Source organism: Rhinichthys klamathensis, unplaced genomic scaffold, assembly GCF_029890125.1.
Source record: "Rhinichthys klamathensis goyatoka isolate OS25496 unplaced genomic scaffold, OSU_Roscu_1.1 h1tg000911l_1, whole genome shotgun sequence".
NCBI classification, from domain to species: domain Eukaryota; kingdom Metazoa; phylum Chordata; class Actinopteri; order Cypriniformes; family Leuciscidae; genus Rhinichthys; species Rhinichthys klamathensis.
In genome coordinates, this window is record NW_026607255.1 from 23,137 (window position 1) to 39,595 (window position 16,459).

Consider the following 16,459-nt stretch of genomic DNA (forward strand, 5'->3'; position numbering starts at 1 on the left):
GTATGTCCGGTATACTGTCCTTGTCCAGAAAGGAGATAAAGACATCATCAAAGTAGTCCATGTGACATCAGTGGGTTAGTTAGAATGTGTTGAAGCATCGAAAATACATTTTGGTCCAAAAATAACAAAAACTACGACTTTATTCAGCATTGTATTGTCTTCCGGTTCTGTTGTGGATCCGCGTTCAGTGCCGCCGCTGACGTAAGACGCTGCTGACGTGTGTCTGGTGTGTGTGTGTGTGTGTGTGTGTGTGTGTGTGTGTGTATTCTGGTTCTGTTGTGGATCCGCGTTCAGTGCCGCCGCTGACGTAAGACGCTGCTGACGTGTGTCTGGTGTGTGTGTGTGTGTATTCTGGTTCTGTTGTGGATCCGCGTTCAGTGACACCGCTGACGTAAGACGCTGCTGACGTGTGTCTGGTGCGTCCGTGTATTCGGGTTCAAATAAATATGGCTGGGCAAAAAAATGCAAGTCTTCCTCTGTGTGGAAATCCTTAGACATGTTTGCGAAGATTGTTTTGTTTCCAGCGTGCGTCTCCCTCAGACTGTAAAGGAAGCTCGGGCGCACCAGACACACGTCAGCAGCGTCTTACGTCACACACACACACACACCAGACACACGTCAGCAGCGTCTTACGTCAGCGGCGTCACTGAACGCAGATCCACAACAGAACCAGAATACACACACACACACACACCAGACACACGTCAGCAGCGTCTTACGTCACACACACACACACACCAGACACACGTCAGCAGCGTCTTACGTCAGCGGCGTCACTGAACGCAGATCCACAACAGAACCAGAATACACACACACACACACACACCAGACACACGTCAGCAGCGTCTTACGTCACACACACACACACACCAGACACACGTCAGCAGCGTCTTACGTCACACACACACACACACACACACACCAGACACACGTCAGCAGCGTCTTACGTCAGCGGCGGCACTGAATGCGGATCCACAACAGAACCAGAATACACACACACACACACACACCAGACACACGTCAGCAGCGTCTTACGTCAGCGGCGTCACTGAACGCAGATCCACAACAGAACCAGAATACACACACACACACACACACACACACCAGACACACGTCAGCAGCGTCTTACGTCAGCAGCGGCACTGAACGCGGATCCACAACAGAACCAGAATACACACACACACACACCAGACACACGTCAGCAGCGTCTTACGTCAGCGGCGTCACTGAACGCGAATCCACAACAGAACCAGAATACACACACACACACACACACCAGACACACGTCAGCAGCGTCTTACGTCAGCGGCGGCACTGAACGCGAATCCACAACAGAACCAGAATACACACACACACACACACACACACACACACCAGACACACGTCAGCAGCGTCTTACGTCAGCGGCGGCACTGAACGCGGATCCACAACAGAACCGGAACACACACACACACACACACCAGACACACGTCAGCAGCGTCTTACGTCAGCGGCGGCACTGAACGCGAATCCACAACAGAACCAGAATACACACACACACACACACACACACACACACACGACACACGTCAGCAGCGTCTTACGTCAGCGGCGGCACTGAACGCGGATCCACAACAGAACCAGAACACACACACACACACACACACACACACACACACACACACACACACACCAGACACACGTCAGCAGCGTCTTACGTCAGCGGCGGCACTGAACGCGAATCCACAACAGAACCAGAATACACACACACACACACACACACACACACACACGACACACGTCAGCAGCGTCTTACGTCAGCGGCGTCACTGAACGCGAATCCACAACAGAACCAGAATACACACACACACACACACACACGTCAGCAGCGTCTTACGTCAGCAGTGGCACTGAACGCGGATCCACAACAGAACCAGAATACACACACACACACACACACCAGACACACGTCAGCAGCGTCTTACGTCAGCGGCGGCACTGAACGCGGATCCACAACAGAACCAGAATACACACACACACACACACACCAGACACACGTCAGCAGCGTCTTACGTCAGCGGCGGCACTGAACGCGGATCCACAACAGAACCAGAATACACACACACACACCAGACACACGTCAGCAGCGGCACTGAACGCGGATCCACAACAGAACCAGAATACACACACACACACACACACCAGACACACGTCAGCAGCGTCTTACGTCAGCGGCGGCACTGAACGCGGATCCACAACAGAACCAGAATACACACACACACACACACACCAGACACACGTCAGCAGCGTCTTACGTCAGCGGCGGCACTGAACGCGGATCCACAACAGAACCAGAATACACACACACACACACACACCAGACACACGTCAGCAGCGGCACTGAACGCGGATCCACAACAGAACCAGAATACACACACACACACACACACCAGACACACGTCAGCAGCGTCTTACGTCAGCGGCGGCACTGAACGCGGATCCACAACAGAACCAGAATACACACACACACACACACACCAGACACACGTCAGCAGCGTCTTACGTCAGCGGCGGCACTGAACGCGGATCCACAACAGAACCGGAAGACAATACAATGCTGAATAAAGTCGTAGTTTTTGTTATTTTTGGACCAAAATGTATTTTCGATGCTTCAAAACATTCTAACTAACCCACTGATGCCACATGGACTACTTTGATGATGTCTTTATCTCCTTTCTGGACAAGGACAGTATACCGTACATACATTTACAATGGAGGGACAGAAAGCTCTCGGACTAAATCTAAAATATCTTAAACTGTGTCCCGAAGATGAACGGGCTTGACGGGCTTGGAACGACATGAGGGTGAGGCATTAATGACATCATTTTCATTTTTGGGTGAACTAACCCTTTAAGAATGTTTTCTGAAAGGTTCTTTTGGGAACCAAAAATGCTTCTTTTAAGGCATCGCTGTGGAAACCCCATTTTGGAAGCTTTATTATTAAGAGTGCACATTTACATGGCAAATATGCAAAACTTTTATACATTTGAAATAATGTAGAACAGCCTCTGTGTCTGGTGTGTGAAGTTGATTTTCCACCCCAGTGCATGTGTAGTGTTTCCAGACCGGTGGATCTAGAGCCGGCCGCTTCTTTCATGTTCTCAACCCATCCAGAATACTGGCACTGGAGCAGAAAGTGAGATGGCCAGCGGTGATGAGGGAGGCTGGGGTTTGGAGATTTGTCGGGGCAGGATAAAGCCAGCAGAATGATGTCAATTCTGGATGAACTTCAATAGCCCACCCTACGGTTTCCATGCGAGGTCGTAACGGGGTCACAGACGAAACGTCACCATGGAGACCACATGAGAACCGCCGACTATCATCATGATCGCACTTTTTTCTCTCTTCTGGAGATTTGGACTTCAGCCCATCTCACCCGCAATAAAACAGCCTTGAGCTGTGCAAAAAACACCCTGGAGGTTTGAGATACGGCAAACCACAAATATCCCTCATGACAGATGCTCAGAGTTCCTCCGTTGTATAAACAGAGCTGGATCAGACACTTTAAAAATGTATTATTGCAGGTCTTTTTATTGTGACTTTAACAGAATACAGTTACTCAACAATAAGAAAGACCCGATGGCTTGAATGACTACAACTTCGTTGAATACGTGCCTAAACAACACACAACTAAACAATTTTGCAATGCTATCTTACTGATGAGGTTTTGTTGAAGTTACAAGAAGGACTTGTGATAGTTTGAAAGTTAAAATAGTTTGGAAAAAAATCAGTACCGTTTCCCACTTGTATAAAATATTAAAAAATACACTAACGGCCACTTTATTAGGTAATAATGTATCAGTAAAAATGACCAGGTCAGAAGACAAAAATCCTTATTGTTGAGCCTTGACTCTCTCCTGGTTACACAACACCATTTTTAAGTCTTTTTTAATTGTGTATAAGGCATGTGAAACTGAAGACATTTACTGATTGCCCGTCGTCAGCACAGGATTCGGTCCAAGCCAAGAAAACAATGATTTCAGATGAGCTAAATGAAAGAGTGATGTTGGGATGTGTTTATGTCTGAGTCTTTCACGGATGAACGTCCACAGGAAACACATTTGCTTTCAGACAGGTACAAAAGCGCTGGGAAACATGATGCTTTTGTTTAAATCTGTTAAAGTTGACTGTTAAAGGATACATTCATTTTATAAACGCAACATCAGATAATTTTCCATAATTTTGAGCTAATATGATTGCTTCAACAGACGAATGCACGGGTTTTTAGCACGGGTGAATCAGGATATTGGACTCAGTATCACATGTTGAGACATCAATATCGGTAATGTACTTCTGATACAGCGCATGCCAATGATAACAGCCTCTTCAATGTTGAGACGAGCGACAGACAATCACTCATCCCGCAGGATAAACATTTAAATCCAGCATAATCAAAGGCTCTTTTAACTCTCTCTGATGAATTGCTAATTCACAAACTTACTTCACAGATGTTCATGTGGATTGAGGTTGAGGAGAACTTCAGAAGTTCACACTAAAACAAAGACAGAACTACTGCATACTCTTTGAAATGGGCATTAAAGCTTCTGGTTAAAGTTGGAGCAACTAATAACTGATGATTACAATAGTTCGACAGAAACCAGAACTGGATCTTATCCCTGAGATTGGACTGTAGTCATGTTCACATCAGCTAAATACAGTGTTCATCCCTTTATTTAAAAGGACAGTTCTCCCAGAAATGGAAATTTGTTACAAACTTGTTTGACTTACTTTCTTTTGCTGAACACAAAGAAAGATATCTTGAAGAATATTTCTGTTGTTTTTGTCTGTACAATTGAAGTCAATGGGACAATTGTTTTATTTTTTTGTTTGAACATTTTAAAATCAGTGCTACATGACTAGAGAAAAACAGATAAAATGGGCCGCACAGCTGCTTTCAATATTGATAATTATCAGAAATGTTTCTTTAGCAGCAAATCAGCTTATGAGAAAGATTTCTGAAGGATCATGTGACACTGAAGACTGGAGTAATGATGCTGAAAATTCAGCTTTGCATCACTGAAATAAATTCAATTTTACAATATATTAAATTATAAAACAGTTATTTTGAATTGTAATAATATTTCACAATATTACTGAATTTACTGTATTTTTTAACAAATAAATGCAGCCTTAGTGAGCAGAAGAGGCTTCTTTCAAAAAAAAAACAAAAAAAAATTAATTATTTAAACTTTTGACCAATAGTGTAAACTTCCAAGAGCGCAACGACACAAAACAGGTTGAAAAATGGTGACCTTGTCCTTTAAACTAAGGCATTGTGGTCGTTCTGACTCTAACCAATCAGATCGCAAGATTCTGCAATATATGAAGAGTTTGGTTCCAAAACGCAATAAATCCATTTAGATTAATTTGAGTAAAAGTGTGTTTTCTTTACCAAGAAAGTGGAAAGATGAAAACCACTATTTTCTGTTTCAAACTTTCACATAGCATTTGTAGGTCATAATAACAAAAAAAAATTAAAATCCAGGTTTTGATTTTCAAAGATTTATTATAAAAACGGATTATTTTTTTTCCCCAAAATGCAATAAATCCTTTTTTTTTTAAATCAAAATGCAATTAATCCATTGAATCAATATAAAAGTTTTTTTTTTCATATTGAAACTGTTGAAAATACACAACAACGTAAGTTTATTAGTATAATATTTTTATTAAGAACTGTAAAGAAGATTGAAAACATTTGTCCTCCTCCCTAGGGGCCTCATCTTCTTAATCTCCTCACGTAAATGATTCGATTTCGATGCCTTACGTTTCTTACCCACCGCAGAAACAACCACAGGTTCATCAATGCCGTCAAAATTATTAATTTTTTTGTTTGTTTGTTGATTGAAAAGTACAAAATAGATAAGAAAAACTAGGAAGCCGGGTGTATTTAAGGCGCTGCCGTTACTGTTTACATTGCGTGGAATGGTGCGTTGTGATTGGTTGAGAGCGGATATATCGCATTCTGCAGAGAAGGGAGACTGGCGTTTGTCACGGTTTGGAAAGAAAGGGAGAAAGCATGACAGAATAACACGGCGGATATCGCATTTGACTTAAAATTAAACATTGACTTTTCAATACCAACCAGATACAATACTGATTTTTGTAGTAACAATTTTTTTTTAGAAATGGCGTTTATCGCGTTTTGGAACCAAACTCTTCATATACTCTCATAACCAATCATAGAATTAAAAATAAAATGGTCTGAAAATTTTGCTAAAAAACCATGCAATTATTGCAATTTAAACACAATTCTCACACAGAATTGCTGGAAGCATAAAGTAAATATATGTTATATGATTTAGAAAAATTGCATATGAGGATTTATATCTCATTGTTGTTTCCAGCATGTGTTTGGACTCACTCGGCCTAAACCCTGCTGAGCTTAAGCAATGCAATTTCATGTTGCTCAAACTCACAGAACACCCAGTGTTTTTAATAAAAACACATTGCATTTGTGCAAAACACTATTTAATGGTACAATCAAAATGTCTAAAAGCGGTTAGAGTTTCACCACATTTATGTGATGACTTTGCTTCTTACTGTGCCGACCACCCAAAAAACTAATCGCGGTGTTGTTTGCCTATAAAAGCAGTGACCCGTGAATTCCCAGTGTCAAATGCCTAGGGATGCCCGTCTAGAAAAAAAACACATGCACTCATGCGCCGTTTCCTGGCTATGGGTTAAATCATGAGTCGCCCTCGCTCTGGGCTTCTGGTGCCACGCGTCCTGCTAAAGTCATCAAGCTGTTTGAAGGAGCTCCGCTGCAAGTTAAATCCCTTTACATTTTACCTTTGGGACCACAAGCCCCTCACTTACTTGAAATTGTCGTCTTCCACGAACTTTTGAAGCTCCTCGATGTAGCGAACAGACATCAAGTACTTCTGCACATGCGGGAGCGTCACGAGGTGATCTGTGAGGAGGTGGAGGGTATATAAACACACGTGTGTATCAATCTGAGATCCCCCCACAGATTTCAGGGAAACGAACTGACCGTATGTGCAGGACACCTGGAGGTCAGAGATCACCCGCAGGATGTTGTTCATCTGATTGGTTCTCTGCTGAGTCTCAATGATGCTGTCAGACGCTGGATAGGCCGAGTCGATGTAAATCATGTCCAGCAAGTAGATCCCTGTGTGTGAGAAATGGAAAAGACACAGACTCATTAAAACAGAAGTATTAATATTATTTATGGATTCACCGATATACAAATTTAGGCTGATATGATACTCATAATATAAAGACCCAAGATGATGTATCGCCATGAAAAGATTTATTTTGTCATTATCACCAGCTGACTTCACATGCACTGTCTTATTTAATCCTAAAATAATAAAAATAATAATAATGATAATAAAAAGTTAATAAATAAAATGTATTTACTTTAAATATATTTGTAATTCATTAATTAATTCAATTTTATTCAAACAATGTTTTTAGAAAAAAAAACTTTTTAAATACATTTACTTAAATTTATTTTAAATTGTGTAAATACATGTATGTATTTTAAATATAATATATTTATATTTTATATTATAAATAAATGTAGTTTATAAATAAACTTAATGTGTCTGGATTTTTTATTTTATTTTAATTAATAAATTTAAACAATTTATTTGAAATTATTTAAGCAAATGTATTTAAATTAATAAATAAATAGATTTATTTACATAAAAATGTATAAATGTATTTACTGAAATATTATATATGTATATTTATATCATCATAAATAAACAGACTTAATGTGTTTGAGGGAAAATGATTTCATTTATTTGAATAAATAAATAAATAAATAAATAAATGTAAATAATTTATTTGAAAATATTTAAAATAAATGTAAATAAATACTTTTTCTTTATTTATTTTCTTTATTTAAACTTAAATTGAATTTATTTTAAATAAAAGAAAGAAAGAAGAAAGCTAGTACAGATAAACAATAGTCTTTGTCAGTGATGTTGGTATCTGTACAGACATCTCATGATATAGCAGAAATACTCTGTTTACTCACGTAAAACTTTAAGAATGCTTATTTAAAGTCTGAAGAGATTGAGATATACAGTAGCCCCGTCATGCATGGTTATGCTGCATTACCTCAGTCAAGCTGTGATACACATGATACCTACTGACTAACAAGAACCAGACATGTACGCCAGGAACAACTGGACTCTACTAGCATTCATTTTTCCCAGAATGCATCTTAGAAATGACACAACTGCACAGCATTCACAATTACATCTTTTCGAATCTTCTAGATTTCTGCAAGTTGCTCATAAATGTAAAACATGTGATGAGAATAACATGTCACATGAGTATCTTTAATATCAGGCTGTGTTTGTGATTGAAGGTATACTACTAATACTCATGCAGTTTAGTATACTCAACACACTTTAGTATAAACTGAACACACTGATCTCTTAAAGAAACAGTCCAGACAAAACTATATTTTCTGCCATCATTTACAAAACCCTTCATGTTGTTCCAAACCTATATGACTTTCTGTTTTTTGTGTGGAACATAAAATAAGATTTTAGACAAAGTCTAAGCTGGATTTGTTTAGCTAGGCCACAAACCATACCATAAAATCAGTTCGGCAATATAAATCATCCACCATCTACTTTTTGTTGCATGAAAAAGAGCAGCTCTGACATATGGAAGCCCATTTCAACCACATAAATAAATCATGCTTTGGTAAATTATAATTATGACAAAAACTGTTTATATTATGAGATACTAAGTAATAACTGGGCGATAAAACTAACTAAACACACACATAAACAGATAAATAACTGAGTTGAAATTGTTTTAAAACAATTGTTTGGTAAATTATAATTATGACAAAAATGATGAGATACTAAGTCAAAATATGAGATGAAAGTCGAAATTATGAGATAAAAGGTCATAATAATAACTTTTTGTCATAATTATGACACATTTCAGCTGTCATAATTTAGACTTTTTATGTTATAATTTCAATTTATGTCATAATTATGACTTTTTAAACTGCTAATTTCAACGTTTTATCTTATACTTATGACTTTTTATGTCATGATGATTTACAAAAGTATGTTTTTTTCTTATGTGGTGGAAATGGGACATTCTACATCAAATGTTGTGTTTCTGTCAGGTCCATAAAGTCAAGAACACACAGACAAAATAATTAAGAATTATTTGAATAGATTGCAAACAGGTTGATGTTCCTGAATTGAAATTTGGCGGTATGGCTCTGTTCAGGGAGTCCTCTGACCTTTCATGAGCACCATGAAATAGCAGAGAGTCAGAGGACAGCAGCAGCAGCATTAGGGAACGCTCACACAGTTTTAGACTGTGAGAGCTAGAATATCCCCCTGTGAACAGAGCAGGCAACATGACATAGCAAATGCCACGTTATGCATGAGGAGGAGCTGGGGAGGTGGCGGGCAGCAGAAGCGAGCAGCGAGCCAGCAGAAGCGAGCAGCGAGCCAGCAGAAGCGAGCAGCAAGCATGTATGAGCAGGGTGAATGAGCTTTAAATAGGGCGCCTTGTTTGAGCTTTGGCCATTGAACAGCGAGGGGAGTTAACCAGCTAATGCGGCTCAGCTGGAGCAGATCAGCTGACGGGACAGTGTTGATAGCAAATAGCATAAGCAGCTGCTTGACTACCTGGCCTGCCAGAACTGACGCTGACGCTCAATTTCTGTCAGGTCCATAAAGTCAAGAACACACAGACAAAATAATTAAGAATTATTTGAATAGATTGCAAACAGGTTGATGTTCCTGAATTGAAATTTGGCGGTATGGCTCTGTTCAGGGAGTCCTCTGACCTTTCATGAGCACCATGAAATAGCAGAGAGTCAGAGGACAGCAGCAGCAGCATTAGGGAACGCTCACACAGTTTTAGACTGTGAGAGCTAGAATATCCCCCCAAACAAAACCACACCTGGCAATCCTCTGTGATACAGAGGATGATTATTTAACCACATGAGCTATTCCCCCCAAAACAAAATTGAGTGTCTCGAACGGTGTCGACTGAGCCGCCCTAATTTAGCGATTTATAATAGTAAAATATTAATTAATTACTGAAATGACTAATCAAGACCGCAATAGCTAAAACATGCTGTTACCTAGATTATCTGTATTTACTGTTTGACAGTCTACAGTGTAAGCTCTATGGATAGATGACTAATCCACCTCTGAGAACGAGCTAGATGAATAAATTAACAGCTGATAGCGCATTCAGGGGCGTTACTGAGCAGAGCGCGAGCAAAATAATGATCAAATGTGTTTTATTAACGAAACAAATCAGAGACTTGAGCTCATGGCTTCTGGTCGTCAAGAATATCCCGAACATCAGACGGAGGTATCGTTCGTAAGCAGCAGAAACCACCGCCCCATAGCTTAAAGGGTTAAACCGGAGCGAGTGTCGCCGCCGTAGTTGTTGCACAATGCGTAGCTGTATACGGTCCGGAGGCAGTCCGCAGAAGTTAATTCCTATCACAGCAAGCTGTTTGAATCTGCGCTGCATAGTGGTAAAAGCCAGCGTGAGCAACGCGATCAGTTGCCAATGACAACAGATAACGCACGTAGCCAATATGATCGCATAAGCATTTTTATGAAAACGACTAGTTAGATAGCCCAAATGCCACACGGATAGCATTAACAAGAAGCATGTTGCCAACACACTGATAGCATTAACAAGAAGCATGTTGCCAACACACTGATAGCTTTTAGCAATGAAAAAAGGAACTTAGCTTCGTGAAGATTTTCAGAGATGAATGGAGAATGAATCACGTCGAGTCCTGTGTCAATATTTGCAGCAGAAGCGAGCAGCGAGCCAGCAGAAGCGAGCAGCGAGCCAGCAGAAGCGAGCAGCAAGCATGTATGAGCAGGGTGAATGAGCTTTAAATAGGGCGCCTTGTTTGAGCTTTGGCCATTGAACAGCGAGGGGAGTTAACCAGCTAATGCGGCTCAGCTGGAGCAGATCAGCTGACGGGACAGTGTTGATAGCAAATAGCATAAGCAGCTGCTTGACTACCTGGCCTGCCAGAACTGACGCTGACGCTCAATTTCATGGAGGAAGGAAAATAATAATGACATGCAGGCGAGTAGATGACAAAATGTACAATTTGGGGTGAACTACTCCTTTAATTAGATTATCTTCTATTATGAACTAAAGCACATAGACTGGAGAGATGCGGAGACGAACTACAGAGAGTTTCAGTGATCCTCAATAAGAACCGCTGGAGAAACTCAGCTGTGGAAAGAATGAAGAATGGTTTTCCATCCGGACAGCTGAGGTCTGGAGAGTGAGAGCAGATGTATGAGGCATCAGAAAGCATGTGGCATTGCTATGGAGGAGATGGCATGGCCTCCTGAAAACTTCAGATGGGTTTCTGTAATTCACTTATGCCAGCGTACACAACATTGTTCAGAAAGTCGCTCTAAGGTGGACAAAGTACACAACTTTCTTACTTGAGTGAAAGTACAGACACTACTGGTCAAATATTAGTCCGTTAACTCCGTACTTAAGTAAAAGTACAGAAGTACTCGTTTTTAAAAGTACTTAAGTTTCAAAATTAAAAAGTAAATGTCAATGTATTGTTTTATTATTGTTATATTGTTGTATGTAATACTTACAGTACCTTATATGCCTGCCTACCTACCCTCATATCAATATCACATTTATTTCTAGAACACAGTTCCAGAAGTGGGATTGAATGTGAGACTGTGAATGTGTCCACAATGGTTTCGGACACCCAAATGGCTGTTCCCTCAAATAGTGCCCTATTTAAAGTTTTTTGGCTTTTAGTATGAATATGTTAGCCTGACTGTTATCTATAAGCTAGTGTGCTCCAAAACAATGACACAATTCGCATTTAGAAGACCAAAGCCAACGTTGAAAAGGAAAATCAGGTTGATGTCAGAATCCAACATCAGATTGACGTTAATCTCCAACGTTGGACAGACGTTGTATTGTGGTTAAAAATGAAACATTTGTTGACGTCAGAAACCAACATCAGTCAGGCTTCCAACTTTCATTTCCAACCAAAATCCAACGTCGTTGACCTTACTACTTTCTACTCAAAGACCTTGACAGAAATGTAGAGTAAAAAGTACAATATTTGTATTTCAAATGTAGTGATGTTAAAGTAAAAAGTTTCCAGAAGAAATAATACTCAAGTAAAGTACAGATACTCAAAAAGTTTATGCAACCAGTCCCTGCACTTCTTTGTCACTAAATGTAATTTCCAAGAAAAAAGATAAATCACATCATCAGAAACAAAATATTTTATTTTAATCACAGTGCCCCATTTATGCTATTTTATATGTCCTTAATTTAGTTTTGAGGTCTCCTAGGTTTACAGGTATCCAAAGAAAACACTAATTTCTCATCATGTACATTGCAACATCAGCTCTTTTCTCACTGTGTCTGAAACAGTTTGTTCAAAGATTCGGTCTATCTAAACCCCTCCTTTCTGAGAGCTTCCTTTTCTCTGATTGGTCAGATGGTTCAGTCTGCTGCGATTGGTCGACCACTTACAGCGCGTGTCAGAAACGAAACACCTTTTACCTTTTACATATCTGAATTTTAGCTGCTTCGACTTCCAAATATAATGTGTAGGAACAGTACAGTAGTTTTCTAGGATGTTAGATGAGCTTAAACACAATGAATCTTTCAATGAAAACACCAAGTTTATCTTTACTGGGGAAAAGTGGCTGGTACTCTAGCAAATAAATGTTTCAATGGAAACCACATGGCTGGATTCAAACTGAGAGAGGAAGTCCCCACAATCTAATAAAAGCATAAACCAAACTAATATATAAAACAAGGCGCTCAGTCAAACGGCGGTGCGCTGGTAGTGATTAGCTGAGCATTATTTGAGCAAATGTCCTGGAGGTTTTGTTTAATGTGTTTAATGGCTATTTATGGAGGTCTGGATAAACTTCTCCAGGGTGCTTGTCCTCACCAAAACAGATGGAGATGTTCATACCAAGAATCATGTTTTCTGTGCTGTTAACAAACAGATATTTAAATATAAATGACCCGTATCAGTGACACAGCATGAGAGATTCTATTAAACACCTGCACTCATTTGAGCAAGAGACTGCGAGAGTCATCAGAGTCATTTTGGTCATTGTAATGTTTCATAAATAAAATTATAATCACATCCATCCATCCATCCATCCATCCACTTCTACTATCCATCTACTTCTACTTATATCTATCCATCTACTTCTATCATTCTATATCTACTGTTTTATCATCCATCCATCCATAATATCCAAGACTGCGAGTGTTAGTCATTTTGGTCATTGTAATATTTCATGAATAAAAGTATAATCATATCCATCCGTCCGTCCGTCCGTCCGTCCGTCCATCTTCCATCCATCCGTCCGTCCGTCCATCCATCCGTCCGTCCATCCATCCATCCATCCATCCATCCATCCATCCATCCATCCGTCCGTCCGTCCGTCCGTCCATCCATCCGTCCGTCCATCCATCCGTCCGTCCATCCGTCCATCCATCCGTCCATCCATCCGTCCATCCATCCATCCATCCATCCATCCATCCATCCATCCGCCCGTCCGTCCATCCATCCATCCGTCTGTCCAACCATCCATCCGTCCATCCATCCGTCCATCCATCCATCCATCCATCCGTCCATCCATCCGTCCATCCATCCATCCGTCCATCCAAATCAATGTTAAAAACTGTTGTGCTGTTGCATATTTTTTGTGGAAACCGTAAAGGATTCATTCAAGATTCTTTGATGAATAAAAAGTTCATAAGAACAACATTGATTTGAAATAGATGTTTATCTACCATTATACATGTCTGATCAATTTGATCAATAAAAGTATGAATCTAGACAATTTCAGCTTCACTTAAATGGAAGCAAGTGAAGTAAAGCATATATTTTAACCTAGTCCAAATAAAGCAATAAACCATCAGAAATGTAATTCAAGTCGATGAGTTGAGAATACAACATCTCCACACATCAGTTCAATCCCACACTGACCGACCTCGACAGATTCTGAGTCACACCATGGCCACATCTACACCATGACATCACCACTCAACGTGACAGCGACGCCAAGCAACATAATCAACATCTATTCTCTGCCATTGTATTACCAAATCCAGGCTGTTTCCAAGCACAACGTCTGTGAATGGTTCAGTTTCTTCATGAAAAACATCTTTTCTTATTTCCTTTTTATATTGGGGTGTTCTTATCTACAGATCCAGCCGAATGCTTCTGCTAAACAAAGACGGAAACTCTGTTTGACAACATTGGTTGAAGGTTGTGGGAAGCTGTAACAAACACTGAACTGGAGTTTACAGCTCACCTTCTCCCTGGTTTGTGTGAGTTTTGTTTAAGGTCATCTTTTGTTTTTCCAGGAAAAAGCTGATGAGATGTTCAGACTAAACAGGATCAGGGTAAAGCTCTCTGGTTCCCTTAAAAGGCAGCAGTGTGGCATCTTACATAACCCTCGTGCACGCTCCTCTTCAGAGTCTTAAAGCACATGGTGAAGACCCGTCGGATCCAACCGTTCCTTTCTTCTATTGCAACATTCCCCTTGGACAGCACAGCTCCGCATCATGTGTTGTTCTTATTACACAATCAGAGCCGTTTGCCCAAAGAGACCGTGAAAACGTGCTGAAGCAAAGCTCACGAAGATGCCGTTTGCTTCCAAGTCTGATCATCCAACACAAACCAGGTCTTTGCACAATGAGCTCTGGGTTTGATCATCCCCATGCTCTTTGTCTGATGTGTTTTATAGCTACACGTCTGCACAAGTTCCTATCTTGGATAAAAAGTTATGTTCTTGCAATCCAGACGGTTTGGATTGTTCCTCTTTATTCTGAGCCTAACCATGAGTGACAATTTGTTATGCATAATCATACAGTACATGCAAGTGACAAACAAATAAACTGATCAAATTGTTAAGTGCAATTGTGTATGGCCATTAATCATCAGCAAAATGACGGTCCTAACCACATCCATGAAGCAAACCAGCACTGAACAACAATGAAATGCATATAGCACTGATAGAAAAGGAAGTCTTGATGATTTATAAGCACTGAAACATCTTTAAACATGTTGGACAAAACTGCTGCCAGGCAATGAGCTCATCCAAAAGTTTCCATACACACAAACCAGTGTCACTAATGAAAAACAAACACCACTGACTGACCTGTAAGGGAAAAATATATTTTCAATGTTTTATTTTTATATAACAAAAAATCATAATATATCAAATAAATAATTTATGAATGCTTTCATTGATAACCTTATCACATTGATATGTACCATATAAGTACTGCTCTGACTGTTAAAATGTGAAATATATACTTTTAGGGCAGGGTTTAACTAAACCCAATAATTAACTGCAATTAAAATCATAGAATATCAAATTAAAAGAAATAATATTTAAAAACAAATCAAAAGGCTTCAAGTAAATGTTTTATGTCAATAGCCGTTTGGCTGACAAAAACATTCACGTTTTAGGTGTACTTGTTACTGTTGTACACTGTAAAAATTATTTTTCGAAGTTGTAAATAAAACATTATTGGAGTGTGTTTAACAAGAAAATACTATTTCAGTATTTCACATTTAATTCAATCAGTTACCTGCCATTTCTTTGTAGTTATTTGTGAATTTTACCAGCTATTTCAGAGTGAAATTTGTAAATCATACACCAATTTTTTTCAGTGTAGTCCATATAGTACCGTAAGGCACAGGTTTTCAAAGTAGGGTCCGTGACCCATTGCCAGGGGGTATGGCGAAATAATTTTGCTATATCGTATTTGAGGATTTCAAGTTTTTTTATCATCTGAAACATGCTACGATTTATATTCCAAAGTGACAATGGATTTAACGTCAAATAAGCAAAACGTAGGATTCTTAAAAGCAGGCACTTCAAGATTTTTATAGATATATATTTCATGTCTGTGCGTCATGTCTGCTTTTGGTTCATTTTTTGTTATGTGCTTCAGGAAGTAGTTTACGGAGATCGAAATGGCAAATGTGTTTAGTTTGTTTTCTTTATTTTACAAAAGTAGCCTTTAGCCTATTATTAAGAGAAAGTCCTACATTTACAATGAGGACAGTTTGCACCAATAGATCAAGCATATTATGTTCATAACTGTCACCCACATTAACTGGGTTTAATTAATCACGGTTATAATTATGAGTGGGTCTAGCCTATAAGTGGCCTTTGACTCCAAAAAGTTTAAAAAAAAAGGGTGTTATATATTAATATTATAAAAAAAATATTATATATTAATATTCACCCTTTAGGGGTAAATAACATGCATAGATTTACTTTTGAGGGGAATGTCTCCAAAAAGGAACAATTTGTTAATTTTGAACCCTGTTTTGGATGTGACAGTACTTTCCAAATCACTGAAACACACACACACAGCTGTAGGGGCAAATACTGTA

At 39.5% G+C, this 16,459-nt stretch overlaps 1 protein-coding gene across 1 annotated transcript in view; it reads right to left on the reverse strand.

Moving 5' to 3' along the window:
- LOC130078561 (ras-specific guanine nucleotide-releasing factor RalGPS1) overlaps positions 1-16,459 on the reverse strand; it is a gene marked incomplete at its 3' end in the record, with an annotated part of 150,954 nt that overhangs the window by 21,593 nt on the left and 112,902 nt on the right. Inside the window, exons 9-10 of the mRNA XM_056244108.1 lie at positions 7,031-7,168; positions 6,856-6,949 (exon numbers count right to left, since the gene is read on the reverse strand). Of these exons, the coding sequence (XP_056100083.1) occupies positions 6,856-6,949; positions 7,031-7,168 (232 nt within the window). The remainder of the gene's footprint in view (positions 1-6,855; positions 6,950-7,030; positions 7,169-16,459) is intronic.